Genomic DNA, 25,881 nt, shown 5'->3' on the forward strand with positions numbered 1-25,881 from the left:
CGCTATCAAAGGTTTTTACTTAGCTCAGATGGACTATAATAATAATTACAGACTCGCTCGCTATTGCTCACATACAACCTTGCATAATATTGAGACATGCATATCCGCTTCCCTTACTGTTTCTTTTTACTCTAGAAAAAATGTGTAAAAAAGATGAATACTGATATTACAAATCATAATCAATTAACTAAAAAATTAGCTTTCTCTTTAAAAGCATCATGCATTGGTGATCTGAGTGGTGATGCCACAACTGCACATGCATTTTTCTTGATTTCAAACAGTTATTACCTTCTGTGTATTTGGTTTATAGACATATACATGTTGTGTTTTGCCCCGGCTTGCCGGCGGCGGAGTACCAAGATCAAAGCAGGGAAGAATGTTCAAAATGCTTTTGTGACACTTTTGACATAGACAGAGGCATGCATTAATTAAGGATAATTATGATGAATGTCCATGTGTAGTAGGTCCATGGACGGACTACTGCAACACCAGTGCACGTAAGCCGTTTACTAGATCAGCAGCACAAAACGGCATAAAATATCAGATTTTGCCATTGGTAAATACTATTGTTGATAGCGATGTCATTTCTAAAAGTCGACAATTTAGCTACTAAATGTTATTCCAAGAGTACAATGACTATTGGTGCAATGGACATATTGTTTTTTGACATAGCGAAACTTTGCAGTTTACTGGGAGATTTGTTGATGACGTCATTACCCTGCCAATTTCAGTTTTTTTGGCAGCCGTTTTTTGGCAGCGACACCGATTTGATAACCTCTGTCATTCTGTTCTCCGATTTACTGTCGGGTTTTTGGTGGGTTTTTTTAACAACCTCGAACATGGCTTGGAATGGCATGTAAGATGAAACTTCTGTCTTCACGTTATTTTATTGTTCCGATTTTTTTTTTTCTGTGCACACGTCATTACTCGCTCCCTTTTAAAAAGTCACCGTCGCTAAATCGGTATCTACGGAACACTTCATTTACTAAAGCCGTTATGATCATAAAAACAAGTGGAAATCAATCTGAATGATGTGAATGGTTGTGAGGTTATCGCTCCTATCCTATAAGATGTACAATATTTTTGATCGTATGAATAATGACAATGTGAACGCGGTACTATACGTTAAACTGATTTGGGAAAACAAGACGGCAATTTGAACATGCGACTCTTTATCTGATAATCTTTGTCACAGAAATTCGATTCCTGTACAAATAGTATGATTATAGGAGAATACGTCTGTCCACAGCGTACATCCACAATAACATTTTCTTGGATCTAGAAAGACTATAGCTTGCTCAATTTTCGTTGTTTTGTCTTTTGCTTCCCAGTGTATAGTGCTGTGATGGAACGATAACGAACCTTATTTCATTTTCGAATTAACGAACCTTCGGGATAACGAACTGTAACCTATGGCACTCTTTTATGCACCGGTACACAAACAAGCCATGTTATGTCTTACTTGCCAGTTGAAGAGTTGTGTTTAGGACACTATAGTTTTGAGGGGAATGCATATGCAAGCATGCTTTTTAGCTTCCCCTCCATTTTCAACATTATTTATTGTAAATATCATGAATCTTGGCTTTACAACCTGTTGTGTGATTATGCTATATTTTGATATATTAAAAATATGAATAAAGATCTTTTATCGCACATATATTCTTTGCTTCTAATGAAAACAAAGAAGTATAGAAGAAATTGACGAGAATACATGGACTTTGAATGTTTGACAGGATTCTGCCTAAATTGAAGGACCTAAGCCCCGTCACGTTTCCTCTGATTCTCATAGCCTGGCTGTTTTGATTGGAGAAGGGATTCTCTCCCCATCTGTCAACTGTCATGGTTTTAGCTTTGTTTATCTAAGAAGACTTGGAAGAGAGGTAAGCTTTCTAGGAAAGCAGAAGTTGTCCGAAGACCTCGTGTTATACTCCATCCTGTCCGTCAGACGTCTTTCTCGATACACTACAGTCTACTCATATTTTCATCTCCTTGGAGTGATAGCTTGAAGGACACAATGTCATTTCTCTTGCATGTTGGTCATTCAATATTGAGGATGAGAAACATCGCACTGCTGAAGAGATGAAGAGTTGTGTCCGCCGTTTCATGAGAAAGTTTGTGACAAATATATTCCGCATTTAACGTTTATAAGATTTTATTTACTGTTTACTGTGTAAAAATAATGAGAGTCACCATGCTTACACGGCTTCCCGTAGAATTACAGGCCTTTGAAACAAGGGAAAACTTAATTTTTGACTCGAAGTTGTCTAAGTTGTGTTTTAAAAACGTAATTTGTGTAAAAGAGTAAAAAGGAAATATTTATAACTATTATTTGATTTGATTTGATTTATTGGTTTCTGTATCATCATTGTACATACACACATTCATGTACAAACATAAAGTATTTTCTTGTTTATTGCCTGTGTACAATGTACAGCAAAAGTACAACAAAACATACAACAATGAATAATACAGAGGGGCTACAGCATAAGCGTAGCTTGATTTGCGTGCAGCCCCCGTGGCATAACATGATATTATAATATACATCGGAAGGAGAATAGGAGGGAGGGATGACTTGCATAGAGATAGGATAGTTGAAAGGAGAAAGGGAAAGGAGATGTTTGTCTGCTTTCACTGAAGGTTTATGCAAAGTAAAGTCACCTGTATCATTGATTAGCAAGACATGACAAAATATTTCCTCACCGAGGTATGCAAGTGGACAGTTGATACAGGTCATGGTCGGTTACATAATCATTATTACATAATAGATTAATTGCGTCGATATTTCTACGAAAAGAATTCCATGTATAATACATTAACAATGACGATGGAATTACTGATATTCAGATAACAACATTGTTTTTACAGCCTTCCTAAAAGAATACATGGACTTTAAACTTCGAATTTCAGAAGGAAGAGAATTCCAAACATCGGGTCCAGAGTGTCTGACAGATTTCAGAGCCATCACTGTTTTGGGATTATACAAGTGAAACTTATCAGATTGTCTTGTTGGATAAGAATGTTTCCCTGTTTAATTGAAAAAGTGAGTAAAAAGAAGATGGCAACTGACCATTATGTAAGCGAAACATAAAAAGTGAGTTTTGCAAAAAATTAATGTCATTTACCTTAAGTGTTCTTAATTCTGCGAATAAAGGATCTGAATGGTCTCGATAACCTGAGTTGGTGCATATACGTATAGCTTTCTTTTGCAAAAGTAATATACTATCAATGTGGCTATTTGAAGTCGCCCATACAATGTTGCAATAAGAAATGTGCGATAATATCAACGAATTATATAACGTAAATAAAATATTCTGAGGGACATAATACTTTAACTTCTGAAGTATACCAACATTACGAGATACTTTATCAGAGATTATATTGTACATGAGCGTTCCATTTCATATTTTCATTTATTCCGAGGAATTTAATACTCTCTTTTCGTTCCAATAATACTCCATCCACCATGATATTTAAATGTTGCATTTCATTGTTGTGCTTCTTGTTATAGAAATACATAAAATTTGTCTTTTTCATATTAAGTGATAATCTATACTCTTAAACCACATAGATAATTTCGGTAATTCAGTATTGAGAGTTCTTAGGAGCGAATGAAAATCAGAATTGGAACAAAATACATTAGTGTCATCAGCAAACATGATATATTGCAGTGACTTAGATGAGTTTGAAATATCATTTACATAGTATACACTAGAAATAATAGCGGTCCCAATATGGATCCTTGTGGGACTCCACATTGTATAGGTAATACTTCAGAGTTAACAGATTCATAGTACACATATTGCTTTCTATTTGACAAGTAATCTTTAAACCATTCAAGTGGAATGCCACGAACACCATAGGACTGCAATTTACGTATGAGGATAGTGTGGTCAAGAGTGTCGAATGCCTTGCTTAGGTCTATGAAAACACCGATGACATGTTTTTGTTCTGCTAAGGCAGTCGACACTCTTTCGTATAATTGGGCTAGTGCCATATCTGTTGAATGAAATTTCCTGAAACCATACTGGTCTTGGTTAGATATATCATATTGTGTCAAGAAATCATACAATCTGTTATATACAAGCCTTTCTATTTCCTTAGAAATACTAGGAAGAATAGAAATAGAACGGTAATTTGATACAAGAGAAGAGTCATCTTTTCTATATATTGGAATAACTTTAGCAATTTTACATGCATTCGGAAATATACCAGTTGAGAGTGACAAATTACAAATGTACACTAAGGGTGTCAGTATACTACCAATAATCTGTTTTTAAAAATACGTGCTCATTTCATCATGACCAGTTGCATAACTTTATTTTAATGAGTGAACAATGTCAAGAATCTCGCCATAATCTGTTGGTTTAAAAAATAATGAATTATCATTTGACGCACCTAAACACTGCGAAAAATCAATTTGTGTGGGATCTATTTTTGAAGCTTGACTAGGACCTATATCAACAAAATACTCATTGAAACAACATGCTACATCCCTATAGGGTTAGAGAGTGTTTGACCGTCACGCATAATTTGAAATGTTGACATATTCTTTTGCTTACCAATAACATCATTAATAACTTTTCAAGTGGCTGACATATTTCCAGTAGCATTTTGAAAGGCTTCTGTATAAAACATCCTACGGGAAAGCCTTATAATTTGTGTCAATTTATTTCTATATAATTTATATCGATTAACGTTATCATTATTAGGATACCGTAGACTATATTTATATAACATATTTCTTTTCTTTATTGATCGGAAAATACCTTTTGTTATCCATGGATTTTTAATCTTTCTATCACTTTTCCTTTTAATTGCGGGGATATGTTTGTTAAAATAAGAAAAAAATATATTCCAAAACGTATCATAAGCAATATTTGGGTCTGCGCCAAGTAATACATCATCCCATGTTTCAGAGATTAAATCGTCGTTGAGTAATGCTATATTTTCTGATGTGAATTTGCGCATCTTCTTACTTTCTGTTTGCTTGACATGGGAATTATATTCAATTTGTCGTTAACCACAGGTGTTGTACCAGATGCATTTAAGATAGCCAAAGTAATCCCAATTTATAAGAAAGGCGACAAACAAGCATTAGAAAATTACCGTCCTATTTCTCTTTTACCTGCATTTTCCAAAATCCTGGAGCGCATTATTTATAATATATAGATTGTATGATCATTTATTTTGCTCCAGAGCAAAATACTACAGCCAAAGAACAGTTTGGATTTCGACCTTTTTACTCAACTAAATTAGCTCTTTTACATACCCTCGAACAAATCCTCACTTCACTTGACAACAAAGAAACCGTAATTGCCTTGTACGTCGATTTAAGCTGCACAAACTGGAACACTCTGGTGTTAGAGGTGTACCCCTCAGTTGGTTCAGGGATTATCTTACAGATCGTAAACAGTTCACATGTGTCAATGGCACAAACTCTTACCTTTAACGTGTGGGGTGCCTCAAGGCAGTATTTTGGGCCCTTTTCTTTTCTTGGTATACGTTAATGATATAATAATTACATCAAAACTGTTACGATTCATTCTGTCTATGCAGACGATACAAATATATTGTTTTCACATAGAGTTGTAAATACTCTGTACTGTTAACACTGAAATGATGTACGTATGTGACTGGCTCCGAGCCAATAAGCTACAGATAAATGTTGATAAGACAAAGTTTATGATATTCCGTTCTAACAGAAGTTTTCGGCAAGATGTTTCGTTGACTTCGTATTCAGAAACTAAGATAGATAATCGAATTGTTGGTCAAGTTGATAATATTAATTATTTAGGAGTTATTATAGATGATAAATTGACTTGGATTAGACATGTGAATTATATTCATGGGAAGATTAGTATCTCTATCCGTATAATGCATAAGCTCCGTTCAATACTGCCGTTACATACTCTTTTTATGTTGTATAATGCCTTTATCTTGCCTCATTTTGATTACTGTAGTCTTGTATGGTCTGGAACCAGCTTAACTAATTCGCGTCGTTTACTTGTTTTACAGAAAAAAGCAATTCGTATTTGTTCAAACGCCAACCCTCTTGACCACACCGCTTCATTTTTTTTTATTACTCTCACACTATCTGACATTGTCTCAGTCAAACTTGGTCTTTTTATATGTATAAATATTCGAATGCAATTTTACCTGATATTTTTTATGGTTGTTTTACACTGAATCGTAAATTACACAACATTGAAACTCGAAATAAGGATAATAACGTGTTGCCATTTTGTCGCTTGAGTATAAAACAAAGAAATTCTATTTTATATAAAGGTGCTAAGTTCTGGAATGATATAGATTCAGTTTTTAAGAATGTATCCACTCAAAGTGCTTTTAAGTCTAGATATAAAAGATATCTTTTAAATGCCTATTGAATTATATCAGTTCATCTTTGTTAGTTTTGTTCTGTCTGTTTGTTTTATTTGTGTAATGTAGTAGCATATGTCTTTTATTTCATTTTATGTGTCTATGTAATCTGTAACTGTCATTAAGTACTCTGAATGTATCTGAATCTGCATTTGTATATTCTTATGTATCCAACTCTATAAAGGGGATCACTTGTCTCAAGCCTTTGGCTTTCTTTGTGAACTCCCCGACACACTTTACACTGTATATATTTTTATTCTTATGATTATCAATAAAGTGAATTGAACTGAATAACTATGAATAGCGTTGTTTTGTTCCCTTTCCTGTAATGAGTGTGGGTTCTATACTCTACAGTGAAGATCTCTTCAAGTTGATATAGGGAATAGACATTATGTTCATTGTAGTGTCTTAATGCGCATTTTTTTCCTGATATAATGCATATATAGTTAAAGGCAGATGCTTGTTTGTAGAGAGTGTTGTGAAAGTGGTGCTAGTGCATATTATAACCATCATAATGATAACCAACTCTTTACCACACTGGGATTTTAAAAAACATTCCTTTTCTTCTTGAAAAATGGTAGGCGGAAACACAACCATGGGCAAACTATTTTAAGTTCTAGTGGAATTTAAAAAAAAAAAAATCAGTTGAAATACCACATTCAGATACAATACAATTAAAATCACCACATGGGTAAAATATGTATAGGGTAAAATAACTTACGAGCTGGTATTTTTTCTCTTCGGTTGTATCGGTTGCATGCAACTAGTTGAGATTACTAGTAGATGAGGAGATAATGCTTCGGTGTATACAGAAAATACAGTTATGTTTTTGGTCGACGTAATTCAGGGATCGGTCATCATTGCTGAGTTTTATACACCCCTCACTCATGAGCTGGAAACCGTTCTGTTGTAATATGACCCTTTCAGCCTGTGCTGCTACTTCAGCCTTTGTATCAATGGTAAACGTACAACGGAGCTCTGTATACTAGTTTATAGCAGGGAGGTGGTACATCCCTGTGTAGTATAGTCATATTGTCATTGAATCGTGCACGGTCACTCAATGCGATTAACGCATGCATAATATTACGAGTGCACTATGCTGGTTGTGGCCAGCTTTCTAGAGTTATGCTGAAATAATTGGTCGGTTGAAAACAAGACCCGAATCGCCTGAAAAAACAACAACAAACAAACAAACAGACAAAAAGAAGAAGAATTTAGATGTTAGAAACACAGTGAGAGAGACAGAAACAGGAGACCGTGTAACATTCGGTTCACCAGTAGGCTAATCAGTGCTCTCTTCCTCTGCGCAGTTCCGGTACAACTCCGAGGCCGCCTCTCATAATGCCATAATGGGAAAGTGAATGTCGTGTCAAGGGCGTTTCAGAAGTCCTCGGTAGCGCTATGTAGCTATATACTTGGTATACTCTCACTACTTCCTTTGTCTATATGACATGTATGTCATATATCATGACAGTAGGCCCTATACGTCACTGCATGTTTTTCCAAGTCGGTCTGTCGGTCAAACATCGATGGAATAAAAACCTGAAAGCTATATACTCCTTGTTCAGAACCCACTTGAATAAACACACAGTACGAAATAAATTAACAAAACAAAAGAATTTGATTGAAATAAAGAAGATCAATGGAAATGTTAAGATTAACTTGTTTTTGTTAAAGAAAGTATTGTCACAGAAATCATCTGGGAAAATCAGATTTTGCTGTCATCACCCCATAACCCTATCAATAGCTGTAATTATACGAGTTTTACCTCAAGATATTGTAAAGAAATATGCCATTGGAGAAAATTATTGAGCAACAGGAAAGTTCTCACTTCAAAGTCATTACTGCTCATAGATACAAACATGTCCAAATTTCTACTGTATCCTTTAAAGCAAGATAATTTCTTTACATTATTTACATATACGTCTATGCGACTATGACGAATATGACCGTGTCGTGAAAACACGTGCATTATCCATTATTATGCATGAAAACTTTCACTTTCATTTGCGGGTAGTTGTTTGTGTTTTGTTTGTGTTTTTCTTTGCTTTCTATCTATCTTTTTATCTTTCTTTTATTTTATGATGCCACGTTTACCATTTTTCGGGGGGGGGGAGGGTATCGTCTAATTCGATCTATTTGAACATTCAACTTAAAAACATATTATAGGCCTATAACTTTTCACGTTACTGAAAATAGAATTGAACAACACTCATTTTATTATGAACAGATTACTTTTTGAGTATTTTCAACATGTTTGTCCATAAACATCTCAAGTTCTATTTATACGCTCACCCAAACATCGAATATACACGAATGCATGCGGGACGTTATATCCGTGTTGACCAGTTCGAGGGGGAGGGGTCTCTAATAATTACAGATGATATAGATGACAATAACGTTAAAGCCATGTTGCACTTCAGCATGTGCGATGGGGCTTTCACTATTCCGAAGATTCGATCGTCCGAAAATGAAATAATGTTCGCTTGTCCGAAATTAATGAAAAAAACAACAACAACAGCAGCAAACAAACACACATGATATCAACATTAGAGTAGCAGAGCTTAGGAATTACGAACCGGATATTACCTTTTCGGATTAAGGACCCTTCGAAAATAGCGAACTTTTTCATTTTCGATTTTACGAACATTCGGAATAATGGACCTTATTTGATTCTTAGATTAACGAACCTTCGAAATAAAGTACCTAATTTCATTTTTCGAATTACGAACCTTCGGAATAACGAACCTATGATAACCAGCGTGGTGGTGGAGGAGGCGCTGGAGAACGGAAACTTGTGAGAAACGAGGGAAAAAGCCAATTCTGACAGTCATAATCATTGTAGCTATATTCATTTGAAAGTTTTGATAGTTCATTACAATTCGCTATCCCAGAGTACGATGGGTGAAACGAATGATGACAACAATCATTCTGAACAGTATTTCCATCACCACCACTAGTAGACACCATTGCAAATTTTTGGCTGAAAGAATGTTAAAGTAGATAAACCGGGTCAAGAGATTATGTTACAAGATTTATTGCACAGATGACCTACGAGGGTTACAAAAACATGAACTCCATTACCGTTTATATTGATTCGGGCTTGTCTTGATCGATCTTGTACTTGTAGTGTTGACAGACTTCCTTGCTGAAAACAATCTCAATATAATATAGGCAGTTTGAATATCAACATGTTGTGCTAGTTAATGTCAATGATGGTTCAGGATCGTACGGTAGGCCTACTTTGATTTCAGTTTCAGTTTGTCTGGTTGATGATTTTTTTTTTTGGCTCCTCAAATTCGTACGATGTAATCTTTATAAATATTTTGTCATTGACGATAAAACAACAACACTGACATGTTGATTTGCGTTTACTGTCAGGATATAGGATTGCGGCCGACATCCTGCAGGGTTCAAGCGGGCTTTACCCAAGGGGGGCAGGAAAATCCAATATCCTGGAATTCCGTGGACATCGCAACTCACTTTGAAGCCAAACAACACACGATTATTCTTTATACTACATAAACTTTGTATGTTCATCAAATGTCAGTTTTATTCAGAATGTTGAATGTGCGTTGCATATTTCAGATTCATAGATAAAAGTGTGATAACTGAAATGAGAGCACTACAGCTTGTTTGTCAGCAACTTTACAGCAAAGCCTTATATCCACTCGTATAGTCATGGAGCATCGACAGTACCTCGCTACAACAGTGAACAATAAGATATAAAGGAAATCACTTTTTGAATTTGATATTTACAGAAGCAAAACGATGTAAAGAGTAACAAAAAAAAAAATAACACGTCGCAGTAACAAAACGGATTGAAAGTTATTAGCATTAAGGTGTCGGAACAACGACAGACACATGTTCTTTACAGGGCAACATTGTGATAATATCGCCCCTGTTCGTACTAAAATGACGTCCCAAGATCACCCTTTAAACGGACGTGAAACACAACGACTATGATAATGTGAGCATGCATCGTGTGTTACATGAAAAAGGTGTGAGGAGTGGGATGTTGTTATTCTTGAAAGACATTTTTTTTTTTCAGACAGAAGACAACATTCAACGCTCGGAATGCATTGTAAATTATTGAAGCTGACAATAAATTCATTTTCAAAGAAACGATTGTGATTTGAACATTTTCATTGCACTTTCCTGAAAGGATAATTCGTTTTGGGAAATACTGAATTAAACGGGGAGATGTCCTGACTCTATTTTTTTTTTTTATTTGGTGCAATGTGTTGCATGCGACATACATTCAATGATGATTGGTGATGAAACAACATTTATATAGCGCCATTTATATGTAGAAATATTAAAAGGAGCCCAGCTCCCATCCATGTCACATATTGGCATTCACGAAGTTGCTGGAAAAGATTCTTCAGTTTAGACTTAAAAAATGACGTGTTTTTTTCCGGAAACAGGGAGAGGTGATGTTATGTCACCCCTGTTTGTAAACAGTGACGTAACAAGATCACCCATTAAACAAAATGTGAAACATTATGTCAATAATGTGTGAACATTGTATCTTATATAGTAATACAATTATATAGAGTACAGTGCATTATCTTGTCGTAGAATATCCAAGGACCAAAGGACCATGAAAGATCTTCCGTTCATAAATTTCTATTATTATGTAATAATGTTTCTTTCCGAAGAAAAACGTTCTTGTAGGAAACCTAAATTCCACAAGAATATTTTGACTATATATATGAGAACACATACGTCGGTATGTTCAGAAGGACATGATCAGATGGTTAAAATCTTTCAATCCGCAGGTTGAGTATGATAATGACTTCCTCTTAACTGTACTCGATTCATTGTCTTTAAACAAACTTTCGAAATAATAGTTAAACTGGGCAAATCTTTTAGTCACCAGATCTATATTTGTACTGTGTATGCTATAACATTGATACCCTTTCAATTGACAGTTATAAGAATTACAGAGACCCGTTTTATCAAAATATAAAATCGATTTTAAATTTCCTTAGCACACAGGCTGCCATAGACATACAGTTAAAATCAACTTACACAATTTTAACTCTTCATAAAACAGATCCCAGATATAATAGTTTGATAAAATGGTGATATCTTGTACGATGTATAGAGATTTAAGAGTGACTACATAATTTTCAATTCTTAATACGCGTGTTTCTTCATTCAGTCATGGTATTTTTTTTTTGATACTCTGCTGACGAATAAGCAAAGTTGTACAATAATATTTCTACCCTGCTGTGCAGAACCAACAAGGTTGTATGTGTGATGTTCTTAATAATAATAATAATAATAGTGTATACTTTTATAGCGCAACAGTCCATCAAAAGATGCTCATGGCGCTTTTAGTCTTAAGGTTAGGAGAAGAAAGAAGAAAGAAAGACAGAAGAAGAAGAAGAAGAAGAGGAAGAAGAAAAAAAAGAATTATGTGACATCTTCACTTTTTTTTCCTACAACATATTAAACAGATATGTTTTTAGGGATGTTTTAATTCCACAGAGGATGACTGGCGAACAGTGACAGGGATATCTTTCCAAACTTTTGGTCCAATGTGGGAGAAAGAACGAGTTCCCCATGAATGCTTAACCTTAGGTATCTGAAATGAAAAGGAAGTAGATGATCGAAGTCTGCGAGGAGGGTTATAACAATATAAAGAATTCTGGAGATACTCGGGTGCACTTGAGTGAACCACATGATACACAAGAAGAGCAATTTTGAGATTAAACAGAATTTTGAGATTAAACAGGATTCTTGAGATTAAACAGAATATTAAAAGAAAATCATGTTGTTATCTTCAAGCAACAAGGGGTCAGAATATAATAGGCTAGGCCTACGCATTTGCAGTTGAAGTTTCAGCTTTTTCTTAGAATGCGAAGTCTGTTTGGGAAACAAAATTAACGAAAGCAAAAAAAGTTTGTTGCGCCCTTTGCCGTTGAGATTTTTACAACTGCTCCAAATATGGTCAACGATTCTACGAATCTCATATTACTGCGTGATGTACGTATGACGTAGACGGGAAGTTCGTCTGATGGCTTCTCCTGGTACGATAACTGTCTGGCCAAAACTCCTGGAAAACTCGTTAGTATCAGCCAATCACAACCATGTCTAGTCCTGACGTCATTCCAACTCTGGCCCCGGAGTAGGGTATATAACACGGTTGCTCCCGAAGTTCGAGTAGTGAAAGTGTGTCACCGAAACTCAACAGCAGTGACCAGAACGGGACGACAAGCACGAAGAGCAGGCGATACCGAAAGACTCGTATAGTCCAAGATCTGATTCTCAACTGTCATCTTATACCAATCACAGGTATGTCATCTGTTTGGCTTTGTCTTCCCATCCCTCCTCCTCCTCCCCCCCCCCCCCTCTCTCTCTCTCTCTCTCTCTCTCTCTCTCTCTCGCTCGCTCTCTCTTTCTCCTTTTGTTTTGTTTTTTATCCTTCTTTCTCCTGCTATTATTATAATGTATATCCCTTTTCCCTCTCTGCCATGTCTGCACTCTCTCCTCTTCATCTCTTCTCCAAACTCCCGATCCGCAATTCTAATCTCTACTCCAACGTCGGTACATATTGTATCCATAATACTTTGCGAGGTTTACATTTATCCTTCTCCACTATAGTAGAGAAGAAGTATAGCACTATAACCAGCGCAGCGAGATAGTCTTTTAGCCAAATATAGCTGTACTGTCATGGCAGATTATGACTGGGTTTCCTCATGAAGTCAGAGGTAGTCAGTGATTTCCTTTAATTTACACTTCGTTCAGTTGATGCTTTCTAGCGATGTCGTGAAAAAAAAAAAAACACACAATTTCACAAGTATAGTAAGGCAGGTGCGAAAGTACACTAGCGCCGGTACTCATACAGGCCTATGACTCAATGATTCGAGATTGATTAATCACTTAAGATTAATTAGTCAGTAATTTTTAATAATTTATACGTTATGTAATATGTTTATTGTCTTGAACGATGGTGTTTCTGCATAAGGAGATATGTTCTTTGAAGAAGAGTGATTGTGTAGTGCCACCAAACCGTGTGATTCCAGTGATTACCACTTTAATGTAAAGTATTTAGTACCACCTATAATGCCTCCCATTATTGCATATATTTGATAATAGCTGTGCACACTGTCGTAGAATATTTTTGTAGCTTTTACTCGTTACATATCAATATTACTGAGTGAAATTTTGGGCAAGCTTTTAGCCACTTTTGGACATTCCTCTCTCAAATTAACCTCAATTACAATCCATTGTTGTGTAATTCGGATCTATTGTGATGAATGACAGTGTGTTATAACATGGACCGGAAATTAGACTAGCAGACGCCTGTATTCATCCGTCTCTCTTCTCTCCGTCTATTTCAGGTGCAGGCAGAACTCCCCCGAAGATGGCGCTATTCCAACTCTTTGCTGCAGCATTCATCGTATGTCTCTTTGAGAGGTAGGTACAGCAGATTACGCATTTTGTCATGATAGCTTTGGTTCAGATATGAACCGATGTAGGAGATTTAAACTTTCGAGTTAACAATTCCAATCTTGCGTCATCTTGATCAGTGATCACGTGGGTCGTGGACAAGAGGTAAAGAGTTTTTGGAATCACGTAGGGAACGGGAAACACAGTCAGACAGGTGTCATGGCAAATTCTGTTAGCATTACGGGTATAGCACTTGTCATAAGAGAGATTAAACTTCTCACAGAGTGAAAAGAAGACAGTAGATACTTTTGTTTAGTTTTTTTTTTTTCTTTAAACATGAAAATCATCTATCGATTGCTTTAGATAACAAAGCATCACTCTTCACATAATTGATTCACTACCGCCATATTATTATGAACTTGATAGAATAATTAATAGTATCTGATTTCCCTTAACGTGCGTAGCCATTCCCCCTGTGTTTTTTACCCTGTATTTGTGTGTGTGTGTGTGTGGAAGAGCTGTAATTAAACTGTTTCATTCCCTTATCTAAAACTTTGAACTGATTGGTAACAAAGACTAAACACAATTATGGTTTGCATGAAAAGGAACAAGAGTATTCGTTGAAGCAGAGAATACAGCTGTAATTTGCATCGAGGAGCAGGGCCCCGTTTATAAAAAGTTGCTATGGTAGCTTTCTTTCTGGAATGCCAATGTATAACAACAGTAATTCAGCTTCCTGATTGGCTGTAGCTACAAGAAGTTGCCAGTCTAGAAAGAATTGTTATCTTTCAAATAATGCAACTTTTAAAAAGTTGTCAACTACCTTCTTTTTATTTATCTTTTTTTATCTATGTACCGTATTATTACTATTTGCGAAGCATTCTTGACGTCATGTGCCACGCAATAGTCCGAGTAAGGTGATCGTTCATCTTGACCATGTGCAGCTAAGACATGTACGCTGTAGTCATTATATAATTATCTTCTGACCGCTCCATTTCAGGTCGAGTGCCCTCAGCTGTATGTGTTGGTATCCAGAGTTCGACGAAGAGAAGTTCTGTCCAAACCAAGGCAGACCAGACTGTCCTGTGGGCTCCCAGGTTACCTACGATGTGTGTGGCTGTTGTAAAGAGTGTACTCCGGTGAGTTTTTGTAGTTGTTAAAGAGACACTCCATTCCTGACTCCTGATTTAGCTTCGATGCAGATGAAGAAATATTCGAGATATTGCATCTGAGAGAAGTGTAATGAAATAACATTGCTTGGCAACGGCAACTTCTTTAAAGAAATGAAATCGTCCCGCACCAATGGTGCAAAGGATTTCAGCTTAAAAGAACAAATTCAGGTTGCATTAGTTTAAATTTATTTCGTGTTAAAGTCAATATAAATGAAACTTAAGTTTTAATTCATTTTATCGTGTATGCTTATGCCAGAAATGCGTTGACATTGTTAATGTACTTTGATTTATTGTATACCTTTACATAATAATGAGAGATAATTTTTGAAGAAGTTTACCCCAACTTAAACCCCTCATCTTGATGTGGATATTTTAATTTTTTATTTTAATTTTTATATGAAGTAAGAGAACATCGATACAATATTTATATACCATAGTATCCTATCATGTGCTTCCTTTTGAGAAGAACATGAGCTCGATTCCTGTGTTTCATGAAGTATGTTTCCCTTTGACAGTACGTGTATATTATAGTTGCAAATGTGGCAAAAACAAAATGCAGGTCGTATGCCATGTTTTTTGCTCTCCAGTATGGTTTATCTGTAACTATGTATGCAGAAACTCCGTAGAATAATGGCAATTTCTAATGCTTGTTAGAACGTACACATGGATTGCGAACAGTTAGTTTTTCTGTGATTACATCCCTTGGTATAGGTATGTCTATTATAGTCCATTTCCTAATACGGTTTAACGGAATATAGTTTTGAATAGATTTCTACATTGCTCTGCTATATCTTCATGTTTCTATCTTTACGTTGATCATTTTTGTCTGCTTCTATTTCGTCTACAGATGATTGGCGAGCCTTGCGCGGGAGCTTGGAATTCAGCCGGCCGGTGTTCGGAGGGGCTCGTATGCATGGACCGCTTGACAAGGACTCCAATGAAATTGGAGAATTACATGTATCCCAATTACCCTTATGGCTACTGCGACAAGCCGGAGTCTAATCAAGTGGATCATTCTGGGGATTGGTTTAGTGTGTTTGAAGACAATTTTAATCTAGCCATGACCACTGAGCAGGCGCGTGTTGAAAGTAAAGAGGAGCGAAAGGCGAGGAAAATGCAAGAACGAGAGGAGAGGAGAGAGAGAAAGCGGTTGGAGCGATTGGAGAGGAAATACAACAAGAAGAATAGGAAAGGCAAAATTCAAGACGAACTCTCTTTGTTTTAGAATGATTCATGAACTCATTACTTGATTACAATTTGTGCATTTGACTGTGATGAAAAATTCGATGTGAGCAATCAAGTTCAAAAGTTAGGGAAAATGGGAAAACTCCGAATAACTAGGGTTGGATTGGGTTGAGTGGGTTCCACACCCAAAACTCACATGAGTTTGATGTGAATGTTGCATGTATAAAATTTAATAATTATTGAACATGCACATATCACGTACCGAGATTTATTCATCATAAAGGGAATAAATGACGGAAGATATACGAAAGCTATTACTTTCACAAAGAATTTGTCTTTCTATCATCTACCTTGAAATTATGACGGGACGATTCGGATGAAAGTTTAGATTAGCGAGTGGATAGAGAACAGTGACTATAACTAATGAGTTGTGATTTAGACGATTTAGATTTCTCTTCTCCAGCCCTTTTCCTAACTTTCAGAACTCTGTATGTGTTGCTCTTTTAAGTGTTCTGTTCTTCATTGAAAAAAAGAAGAAATGATATAAGTGTATAATAAGTGCACGTGACCAGAAATAGAATTCTAACCTTGGTGTACATATCATTGCCGTCCTTCCTTTTGTGCCTGTACCAATGCTCACTTATTCACTGTACAACTTTGTATATTATACGACGATGATAATATGATAATGTCAAACATTAAACTTTTTTATTGAAACGCAATTGACAGTTTCTGAATGTTTTTATCTCACATGAGTCTAATCTGTGTTTTACGTTTTGTTGTGTGATGGTAAGGTTTAACGTTTGCAGGACATTAGTTATGTATCTCTGAATATCTGTTTGAATTAATTTCTTTTCGTTTGTCTTTATAAATGGACGTTAGTTTGTATCTGCTTTTGTGTTGTCGATGATGGTGACACTGCGTTGTTGGATGATGGTAGCGGTGATGTAAAAATTGTGCTGATGCAACGTTAATTGTCGTAAATGTTGTGAATGGGAATACCTTTTTAAGCCTTTGTGTGCTTAGAGTGCTGATTGGTACAGAAACAATAGCGTTATACAGAGTGTTCAAAGTCCCTTGCACAAAAAGGATTCTAATGCATGTCGGCATGTCAAAGGTGACTTTCAGTTGAATAGTGAATTTTGCCAGGATTACAACTCACAGATTACATTGAAGTTTAGAAGTGGATATATGAGGTCTTTGCACTAAAAAATCCTCTCACACAACCACAGGATCATTGAAAATAAATAATAACCGACATTAGTCAACTTGCTCGTATACTCCTCACCTTGTTCCGTTATAACAGCAGCACCACGATAAGCAAATTAAGAAAAAACTGTTTGCATGATATTGTTTCAAAATGATCATGGTGCATAGTACCTGTGCTTGGTGGTTACAAGACGATTGAATGAACCCAATTTTCGCCGTATATGTATTTGACTCATTTAAAAACTCAGTATACAATGTTGCAAGTATCATAGTTTGACGACACTTCTCTAGGTCCAACGGATGATGTCAGTTATTCTTGAGGTTTGTTATCCCAAACACGCAAATTCCGTGTAGATATTCATTTACCCGAAATTAGATAGGGTTCGTTATAAGAATATTGTGGACAAAGTTGTGGTGCACATGATAATCAAACCAGACCAACAGTATAATAATGATTTTCTCAAAATCGAACATATTATACAATTAAGTTCGACGAGTTATTTTTTCCCCGTTTTTTCACAAATAAGTGATGTTATAGTCGCAAGAAACTCACAGAAATGGGTTCATGTGGGGGATTGACCTTCTCTCCACCCCCACCCCTCCGTCCCGCAGCCGCGGTCCCTGAATCTCTTTTTTGACCTCCTCGTCTATACACAACTCTCTCTTCTTTTTTCTGTCTCTTTTTTTTTTCTATTTTTTTCCTTCTCAACATCTCCACTAATTTCTCCTTCCTTTCATAGCTCCTTACATTCTACATGTCAACACCATTCTTTGGCTTTATTATTAATCATTGTCCTTTTCTCATCTTTACATCTTCATAATATTTTTATCATAGCTTTCCATTCAGCCATCCGTTATGCACGTCGTCTTCTTCTTTAGTCTCGTATGTTCAGTTCATTATTGAATAATTCATACAGAATAATTACCGTAACTTTTATGTAGTGCAACCTTTCTACATAACTGAAATATATTCTATGGCATGTCATCAAAGAAGGTACTAAGATCAACGGGGTGTTTTCTAACCATATAACTAGAAATAAAAATTGATGATTTAAAGTTAACCAACATCCTAGGCATAATCATTATGTTCAGTAAAAACAACATGATAATATTACACGATCCTGTATAGATCCCATGCATTATGTAAACATTATCTAAACGGTGACGAGGAGTAAATGGCAGACCGACAGTGAGACTGAGAAGGAAACAACAAATCCTCGGGTTAATGGCATCGTCCTTGCGAATATGTATATTATATATATATATATATATATATATATATATATATATATATATATATCATGCCTTTATATGACTTAAGCCACAGGTCAAGCGTGTGGTTTGTAGCGAAAAAGGCGAGATGAAATCCGCGATGTCTCCATCGACACGAAACTCATTAAAAGAACCATTAGTGTCACTCGGTTCGGCGAGATAACAGTTTCATTTAATCCGTAAGACATCCCTCCGTCCTGGAGAACTTATCTTTGTCATCTGTACCCTGTACGAAACAAAATGTTTTCTAAGGACTATGAAGGTAAAAGATAAGCTAGAAGGCTAAAAATCTTTTACGATCAATGGCGGTGTTCTTTTGCAAATGTATTAGTAGATGTTTATATCAAAGAGATATTGTTATCTACCGTTCCTTAGTCTGTGACTATCGGCGTCTGACTCATGCATACTCTTTTGTTTTCGTCCTCTATTTTGTTTCAGTTGGATCCCTGTACTCCTACCACCCCTCCTCCCCCCCCCCCCCTCTCTCTCTCTCTCTCTCTCTCTCTCTCTCTCTGCTTTGCGGGATCCAGGACCGCAACTCCCTGAAAGGTCCTTGCATTTTTTTCCCCGATCGTTTCATTTTATCATTCCTATTGGCAGGCAGCGCGCTGGCAGGCACAGGCTCATGGACATTGGTACTTAAGTACTACACGGTGTCTCCGCCAAATTCCAGCTCAGGTATTGCAGCGACAGAAATGACGGCACACATTCCTGTATCATAGCCAATGATTGCTGATAAGTAAATTTCCATCTATAATGTACGATTACACGGATTTGAAAATATGGTGATAAACCTGCAAAGGAGTGTGGCACTAACAAATTAGATAATGATTGATTTGTTGGTCTGTTGTATTGTAGACAAACTAATGATAATGACACCATATCGATAAGCCATTTGGTAAAATCTATCGCAATTACACAGATCTTTAAGTCCACATGTACTTCATATTTCGTGTGTTAAATTGATGTATTTTGTAAGTCTGTATGTGATGAAAATGAAAAACATTTTATACCTGTAATTGTCATGTTATTATTATACATACATTATTTGGATTCTCATTAAATCTTGTGATTTTCCATCACAATTTGTTAATCCTCCTCCTTTTAGACTGAAATCAAGTGTTTATTGCATTTTACTTCATTTCCGTATTATTTCAACAGGGTAGCCCCTTTCAATTAAAAAAAAAAAAACTGCTCTAACGTAAGGTCATGCACAATTTAAAAAGATGCAAAAACATATTATATTCACATACACAAGATTACAATCTAAACAAAAGTACACATATATAAAACCAGGTAGCAAAACATGGAGAATATGTAACAAACTTATAAATTAAATATACAAGAATAAGAGAGAGAAAATGTAATCAGCGTATACAAAAGCGACAACAAAATTCATGAGGTTCCATCCATGATGCCAGTTCCAGATGTCACAGAAATAGATTTATTGCACTCTATTTATCCTAGAAAGTCACCGTTAGGTTTAAACGATATGAAAGATTAAGATCTACTCTGCTTTTTAAATACAGGAAAAATGACAAAACTTGCATACTATGAGGAAAATCATTCCAGATGTTTGACTTTTGATAATGTAAATATCTCTTATAGAAATGTTTAAGGTAAACAGACTTGTAAAATCCAAGATGACTTGATATCAAGCTTGTCATATTTAATAAAAAGAGAAATCTTTGATTGAAGTTGGCAAATTTGGAAGGGTTACAAAAGTGACATGCAACATAAAATTATAGTTTGCTGAGTTTTTAGGATTTTGTTGTTGTTGTTGTTGTAACAATGCATGTACACGGTAGACCAATGGAAGAGAGGTGACGCAATGTTGTCATTGCCCTATATAATTTGATTAGCATACTATAGGTATAACTGTGAATAATATCACAGTTTTGCACACACTTACCTTTAAAATCTCATGAGATTTCTCATTTGCTGATCTTTTTTAATGAAACTATGATATCAATCTGTTTGATATTAATTTTCTAATGCAGTCTATAGTGAACACATAATAGTTTTCCCAATTATGACGCCATGACTGTAATCTATTATATGCCATCAACAACAACCCATTTTTTTTTTTTATGATTGTGATATATCGATCGTGATTATCATGTAGAAATCCGAGTGATTTGTTATTTTTTGGTCTAAAACAAAAACAACGAACATTCGATTTATGTTATCTGAGACTTTAAAGCCTGCAAAAAAAAAAAAAATATTACTTCACGGAAAAAAAAAATCGAATCACGTGTCCAAAGAAATAAAAAGAGATGAGATCGTAATCTGGTGGCCATCTAATAGACAGGCTTGAGATTTTATTTGTGTGTAGGTGAAATCACCTAACATTGAGCATTGAAAGATGCTCAATTCAAATACGCTTTATTTCCATCCAACAAAAATGGAATATATAATACAAAGTATGCATCTTGACAATATTGTTTTAACAATTTGTACGAAGTAAATGTCATATAAAGAAAGTACAATACAGTGTACAAACTACCATACATATATGTTTAAAGTTCAAAGTTCAAATTGATTTTCATTTCCATCAAATAAACAGAGAAAATTATATACAATGTATAAGCAGTGCAATGATAACAAAAACGTAGATTAACAAAATACATGTGATAATGACTAACAAAATAAAGAAAACATATTTGTATTCTTTTCAAACATATACATATGCATAGTAATAGATAAGGATGGGAATGGAAATGGAGGATCCCACTATGTACGAATGAGAGTGAGAGAAACAATATAATACTTATATTATATTATATTATACTATAGCATAGTAACTTATATTATGATAAAGAAGCCAAAAAAGTAAATATATAGCGATGGAAAAGATCCATCTACTGAAAAGCGTAGCTTGTAAAACGTGAATCACTCGATAAACAACGTGCAAACAACATGTTATCTAATTTGTCTAAATTTTTTATGTACAGCAAAGCATAATCATATGATATAAAGATACATGAAACAGTATACTTGATTTACATTGCACAGGGAATAGAAATGCCAAATGTAATATTTATGTTACTGCACAGACATTATTTGAGCCATGTGTTCCAAGAAAATCCGGTGACAAAAATAAGAGTACATATATATAGATACATACACACACATCTGGTCATCCCCCCCCCCAAAAAAAAAACAACAACAAACAAACAAACAAACAAACAAACAAACAAACAAAACTCATCTAGTCCAGCGGCATAGCTCAATATTTAAGACTAATTGTTCAAATTTGCCCAGAAGGACCAAAGTCGGCACACGTGTAGACTGATACATTCTAAGCAGATTTGGATATTGAGCCCTTCAGAATTCTAACATCTTCTCCCGTTGCCATGGCAACAATTAAAAAACAACATGTGTTTCCAATTGTACCAAATTTAAGCATAATGATTAAATGTATAAATTTACGATGCAATCAAAGTCCTAGATATTCACTTATAACCTCTCTGTTTCCATGGTAGCAAATTATTTTGAAAAATATATTCCTTTTTTAAAATGATAATAAAATTTCATAAAAGGGACTAGCTTTATAGATCTACAGTAATTCATTCAATTGCAATAGAAATCCTGGTAATTCTCTGACGTCTTCTTCCGTTGCCATGGTTAAGAATGATTTTGAGAGAAATAATACATATTTCTCAATAAACAGCATGAATGTGACAAAGTGACAAAATTGTTAGACTTACAGTTACCCGTTCAAATACAATCGACATCATAGTCGTTCAAGGTCATGGGAGGGATATTTTTTATAAGCGTTCCCTTGGTAACACTTGAAGTTCCAGAATCTATATTTATAATAAAATAACACAAAACATAAAAGAAGTGTCTGAGAATGTTAATTATAAGAGTTATACTTCGTTTGCCATAAGAATCTTAGTCATCCAAAGTCACATTTCCTATAAAGTGGTTGCTATGCTAATAACTTTGCAGATTCAATTTTATTCCATTTTTTATTTTCATTTTTCGACAAAAACATATAAACATAAAAGCTATGACTGTGGGAAGAATAAAAACATCCCTCTATCAAAACATAACACAGCTCACTTAGCACACACAGATCCAACTCTGGCTATTTACAATATAGATGTATATTATGTTTTCAAGACAAAGGTCATAGTTGATAGGACAGTTGCCATGGCAACACAGTGATGGAAGGAAGTAGGAATGCATGCTTGGCCTACAAATTAATGAAAATCGCATGTGCTGATGTATTTGCAAACGTAACCCTCTCTAACACATGCAACTAATGTTCTCTAGCCTATTTGACTTTCTATCCTCATAATCTATGTCTGTTTGCTCATAAATTGGTGATGGGTTAAAGTCTCAGAGATACTATCATGCCATGGTGACATTTCAATTAATTTTATAATGAAATTATTAAATAAAAGGCCACAATTGGCTTGTGTGAAATTAAGCAACAACACATAAACAAATTGTGATTTACAAGTGACATATATTATTTCTTTCAAGTTAAACGTTTCATTGCAATCATATCTCAGTTATCTAAGATCCACGATGCCAAAACTTCGAGATCTTAAAGATCTTTTGCCAGTGTGACCGCGGCTATACGGGTGACGCCACCCTTAGCGTAGCTCCCATTCCATGTGGTCTGAACAAAATTGTGTGCAACCAATGTGAAAATTGTATTTGTAAGTTTGTTTGTTTGTTTATTTGTATTTTTTTTTGCATTTAATTTGCTATACACGAATTAACTTTAAGGGTATTTACAATGTTTACTTTAATAGCAAATATATCGAATCATGTCGATAAAATTGCATTAGAAAATACGTCTGACACTGAAAGTTGTAAAACAATTATTGCAAATGTTCAGTTCGCCAGTACTATGCCCAATACAAAAAGAAAAATCAGAGCAAGAATTAACTGTAAAATGTTGAATTCTGAGCTCCCTCCACTACTCTTCCTTTCAGGTGGATAAACATTACTGATATCAGTAACTCTTGCTTCAACATTTATAGGGCGCTGCTGAATATTACAGATCCATGATACGTTTTGGGGATCTCTGTCTGAAGTCTCTGCTGGGGACAAGTCTGCAGATATTGTGATATCAACCACAAATTGTGTGTAGATACCTTCAGAAGTACAAGAAACGTTGATTCCTTTAATAAGCTCACTATTGATGTCAACATCTAGAACAGTTGTGTTATGACGTGAAATTAGTTTAACGGGGAGGTCATCGCGTATAACGAAGAAATTAGAAATGGACCATTAAACCACTTCTTTAGCTAAATACCTCAGATTATTACATGACAAGTCAAGTGAGGAGAGGCGAGGAAAGATGTTTAAATATGATTTATCTCTCCTAGTCTCAAATCGCCAAAGCTTATTCCCCTTTAAGTTGATTTTCGTCAATTGGTGAGTACATTCTACCTTCAGACATTTTGATAAAATGATAATGCTGTTGTAAGATAAATCTAAGAACTGAACTCTTGGGTAAAGATCTATGAAACTATCAATGTCAAAACTTCTTAACTGGTTACCTGTAAGGTTCAAATGAAGAAGTGCCGGAGCGAAGATTCTCGGAATATCAATTAATCCGCTAAATGAGTATTGTAAAACCAGTAGATTTGCGTTGTGTAAAACTGCAGGAACTGCAACGAGTAAATGTTGAGCTATCAAGGCAATCCTTTCTAAAATAATCGTCCGTCCGTTTGCTAATAAATACGTCATGAGTTTGTCCTCGACAAATGTTTCTTTCAGAGAAAGACGATAAGGAATTGTCGTGACAGGTTGGCTGTCATTCACTCCATAAATTTTTCCCCCAGTCAAAGCAAAGCTTCCTTCCGTAATGTCGTTGCTTGTGAGTATGACGGTAGAGGAAAACATGAGAGAGAGCGCGGAGATACTTTTCATGCTTCGCAATAAGCCAGGTGAGGTTGATATTGTGTTTTTACTACCGAGGCAGGCAAAGAAAATCGGTAAAGGTTCTAGAACATGGGCATCCAAATGCTCTAGAGGATTCTCACAAAGTTGTATGGAAGAAAGTTTAGGGAAATTGTTGGCAAGGTTCCGAGGAATCTCCGACAGCCAATTGTCTCGTAAATCCAAGGTCGTAAGGGTAGGAAAAGTGACTTCGATTTCCACAATATTCGTATTTCTCAGATAGAGATGAGTAATTTGAGGAACAGCGATAAATGCTGTAGGGTGGATGTAATTAATTGGATTGTTGTTAAAATATGCCACTTTAAGTCGTGGTGAGATCGGGAACTCAAAAATGATCGTGACAATGTTATCATCCATATGTAATACCTCGACGGCATAAAGGATACCAAATGTCTCGTGATTTAGGACACTAATTCTATTTTCGAATATAGACAATATATTGAGTTGTCGCCCTATTGTCGGGAAATGCGCATTCCGAATAAGATTCTTGCCTATTTCTAGAAACTCCAGCAAAGGTGCGGAAAACGCGTCTTCACTTACAACAGATATTCTGTTATCATAGAAGCTTAGACTGTTTAAATTTGGATTACGAAATTGTCCAGTGATGGATGTTATATCATTTTCGGCAATGGAAACATATTCAAGACTTGGAAGGTTTTGAAAAGTCTCGGCCTGGACCGACTGAATTCTATTGTCCGTCAAATCGATAGTCGTAAGCAATTTCAAGCCAGCGATAACAGGTACGGTCCGAAGTCTGTTGCTTAAAGCCAAGAGAACAGATAAGAATGATAACTTATTGACATCATGGAGTTCTTCTACCAGGGATGAGAAGAGCGTCAACACTTTTAAGGAGGATCTATTGCAAAAGGATATTGTTTTGAGGGGACTGGCAGTGATTGAAACCACTGTCAAACTTGGAATGTTCTCAAGGAGAGAAGTCATTTGCATGTGTCTGCTGCCCCCGTCTATTAATAAACTGTCTAGCCGTTCAAAGGTAGTCGAAATGTTGACAAGTTTGCTCTGTTGCTGGGCCAGACAAAGGATATGCAGATTGGGCAGTTGTCCTGTCGAAGGAAACTCAATCAACTTATTTCCTGACAGATCTAGTTCAGTCAAACTAACTGGGAAGGCATCCTCGGCAATCCAGGATATGTCATTATTTCGAATAAGCACAGTGCGTAAGTTTTGCTGACAAAATGTTCTGGAAACTATGTATTGTAGTCGATTCTTGTTAAGATGAATTATTTCCAGTTGATGCAAGTCAGTGAATGACGAGTCGTCCAACTTTTTGATCAAATTGGAACTCAAATCCAAGACACAAAGAGTTATAGGAAATTGA

General features: G+C 35.6%; 1 protein-coding gene across 1 annotated transcript; it reads left to right on the forward strand.

Annotated features, from left to right (window-relative positions):
• Positions 1 to 12,622: 12,622 nt before the first annotated feature.
• On the forward strand, positions 12,623 to 16,858 carry LOC140226263 (uncharacterized). Its single transcript, XM_072306753.1, has 4 exons — positions 12,623 to 12,681; positions 13,731 to 13,806; positions 14,780 to 14,918; positions 15,799 to 16,858. The coding sequence occupies exons 2-4, from the start codon at positions 13,754 to 13,756 to the stop codon at positions 16,174 to 16,176; spliced, it is 570 nt and encodes a 189-aa protein (XP_072162854.1). The 5' UTR covers positions 12,623 to 12,681; positions 13,731 to 13,753; the 3' UTR covers positions 16,177 to 16,858.
• The last annotated feature ends 9,023 nt before the right edge of the window (positions 16,859 to 25,881 follow it).

This window comes from Diadema setosum, chromosome 3 (genome assembly GCF_964275005.1).
Source record: "Diadema setosum chromosome 3, eeDiaSeto1, whole genome shotgun sequence".
NCBI classification, from domain to species: Eukaryota; Metazoa; Echinodermata; class Echinoidea; order Diadematoida; family Diadematidae; genus Diadema; species Diadema setosum.

Bases quoted from the DNA above. Each gene is read 5' to 3' on its own strand.
- LOC140226263 (XM_072306753.1), top strand. From the start codon at position 13,754: ATGGCGCTATTCCAACTCTTTGCTGCAGCATTCATCGTATGTCTCTTT. The intron at 13,807-14,779 runs GTAGGTACAGCA...GCTCCATTTCAG, and splicing joins ATCGTATGTCTCTTTGAGAG to GTCGAGTGCCCTCAGCTGTA. The intron at 14,919-15,798 runs GTGAGTTTTTGT...TTTCGTCTACAG, and splicing joins GTTGTAAAGAGTGTACTCCG to ATGATTGGCGAGCCTTGCGC.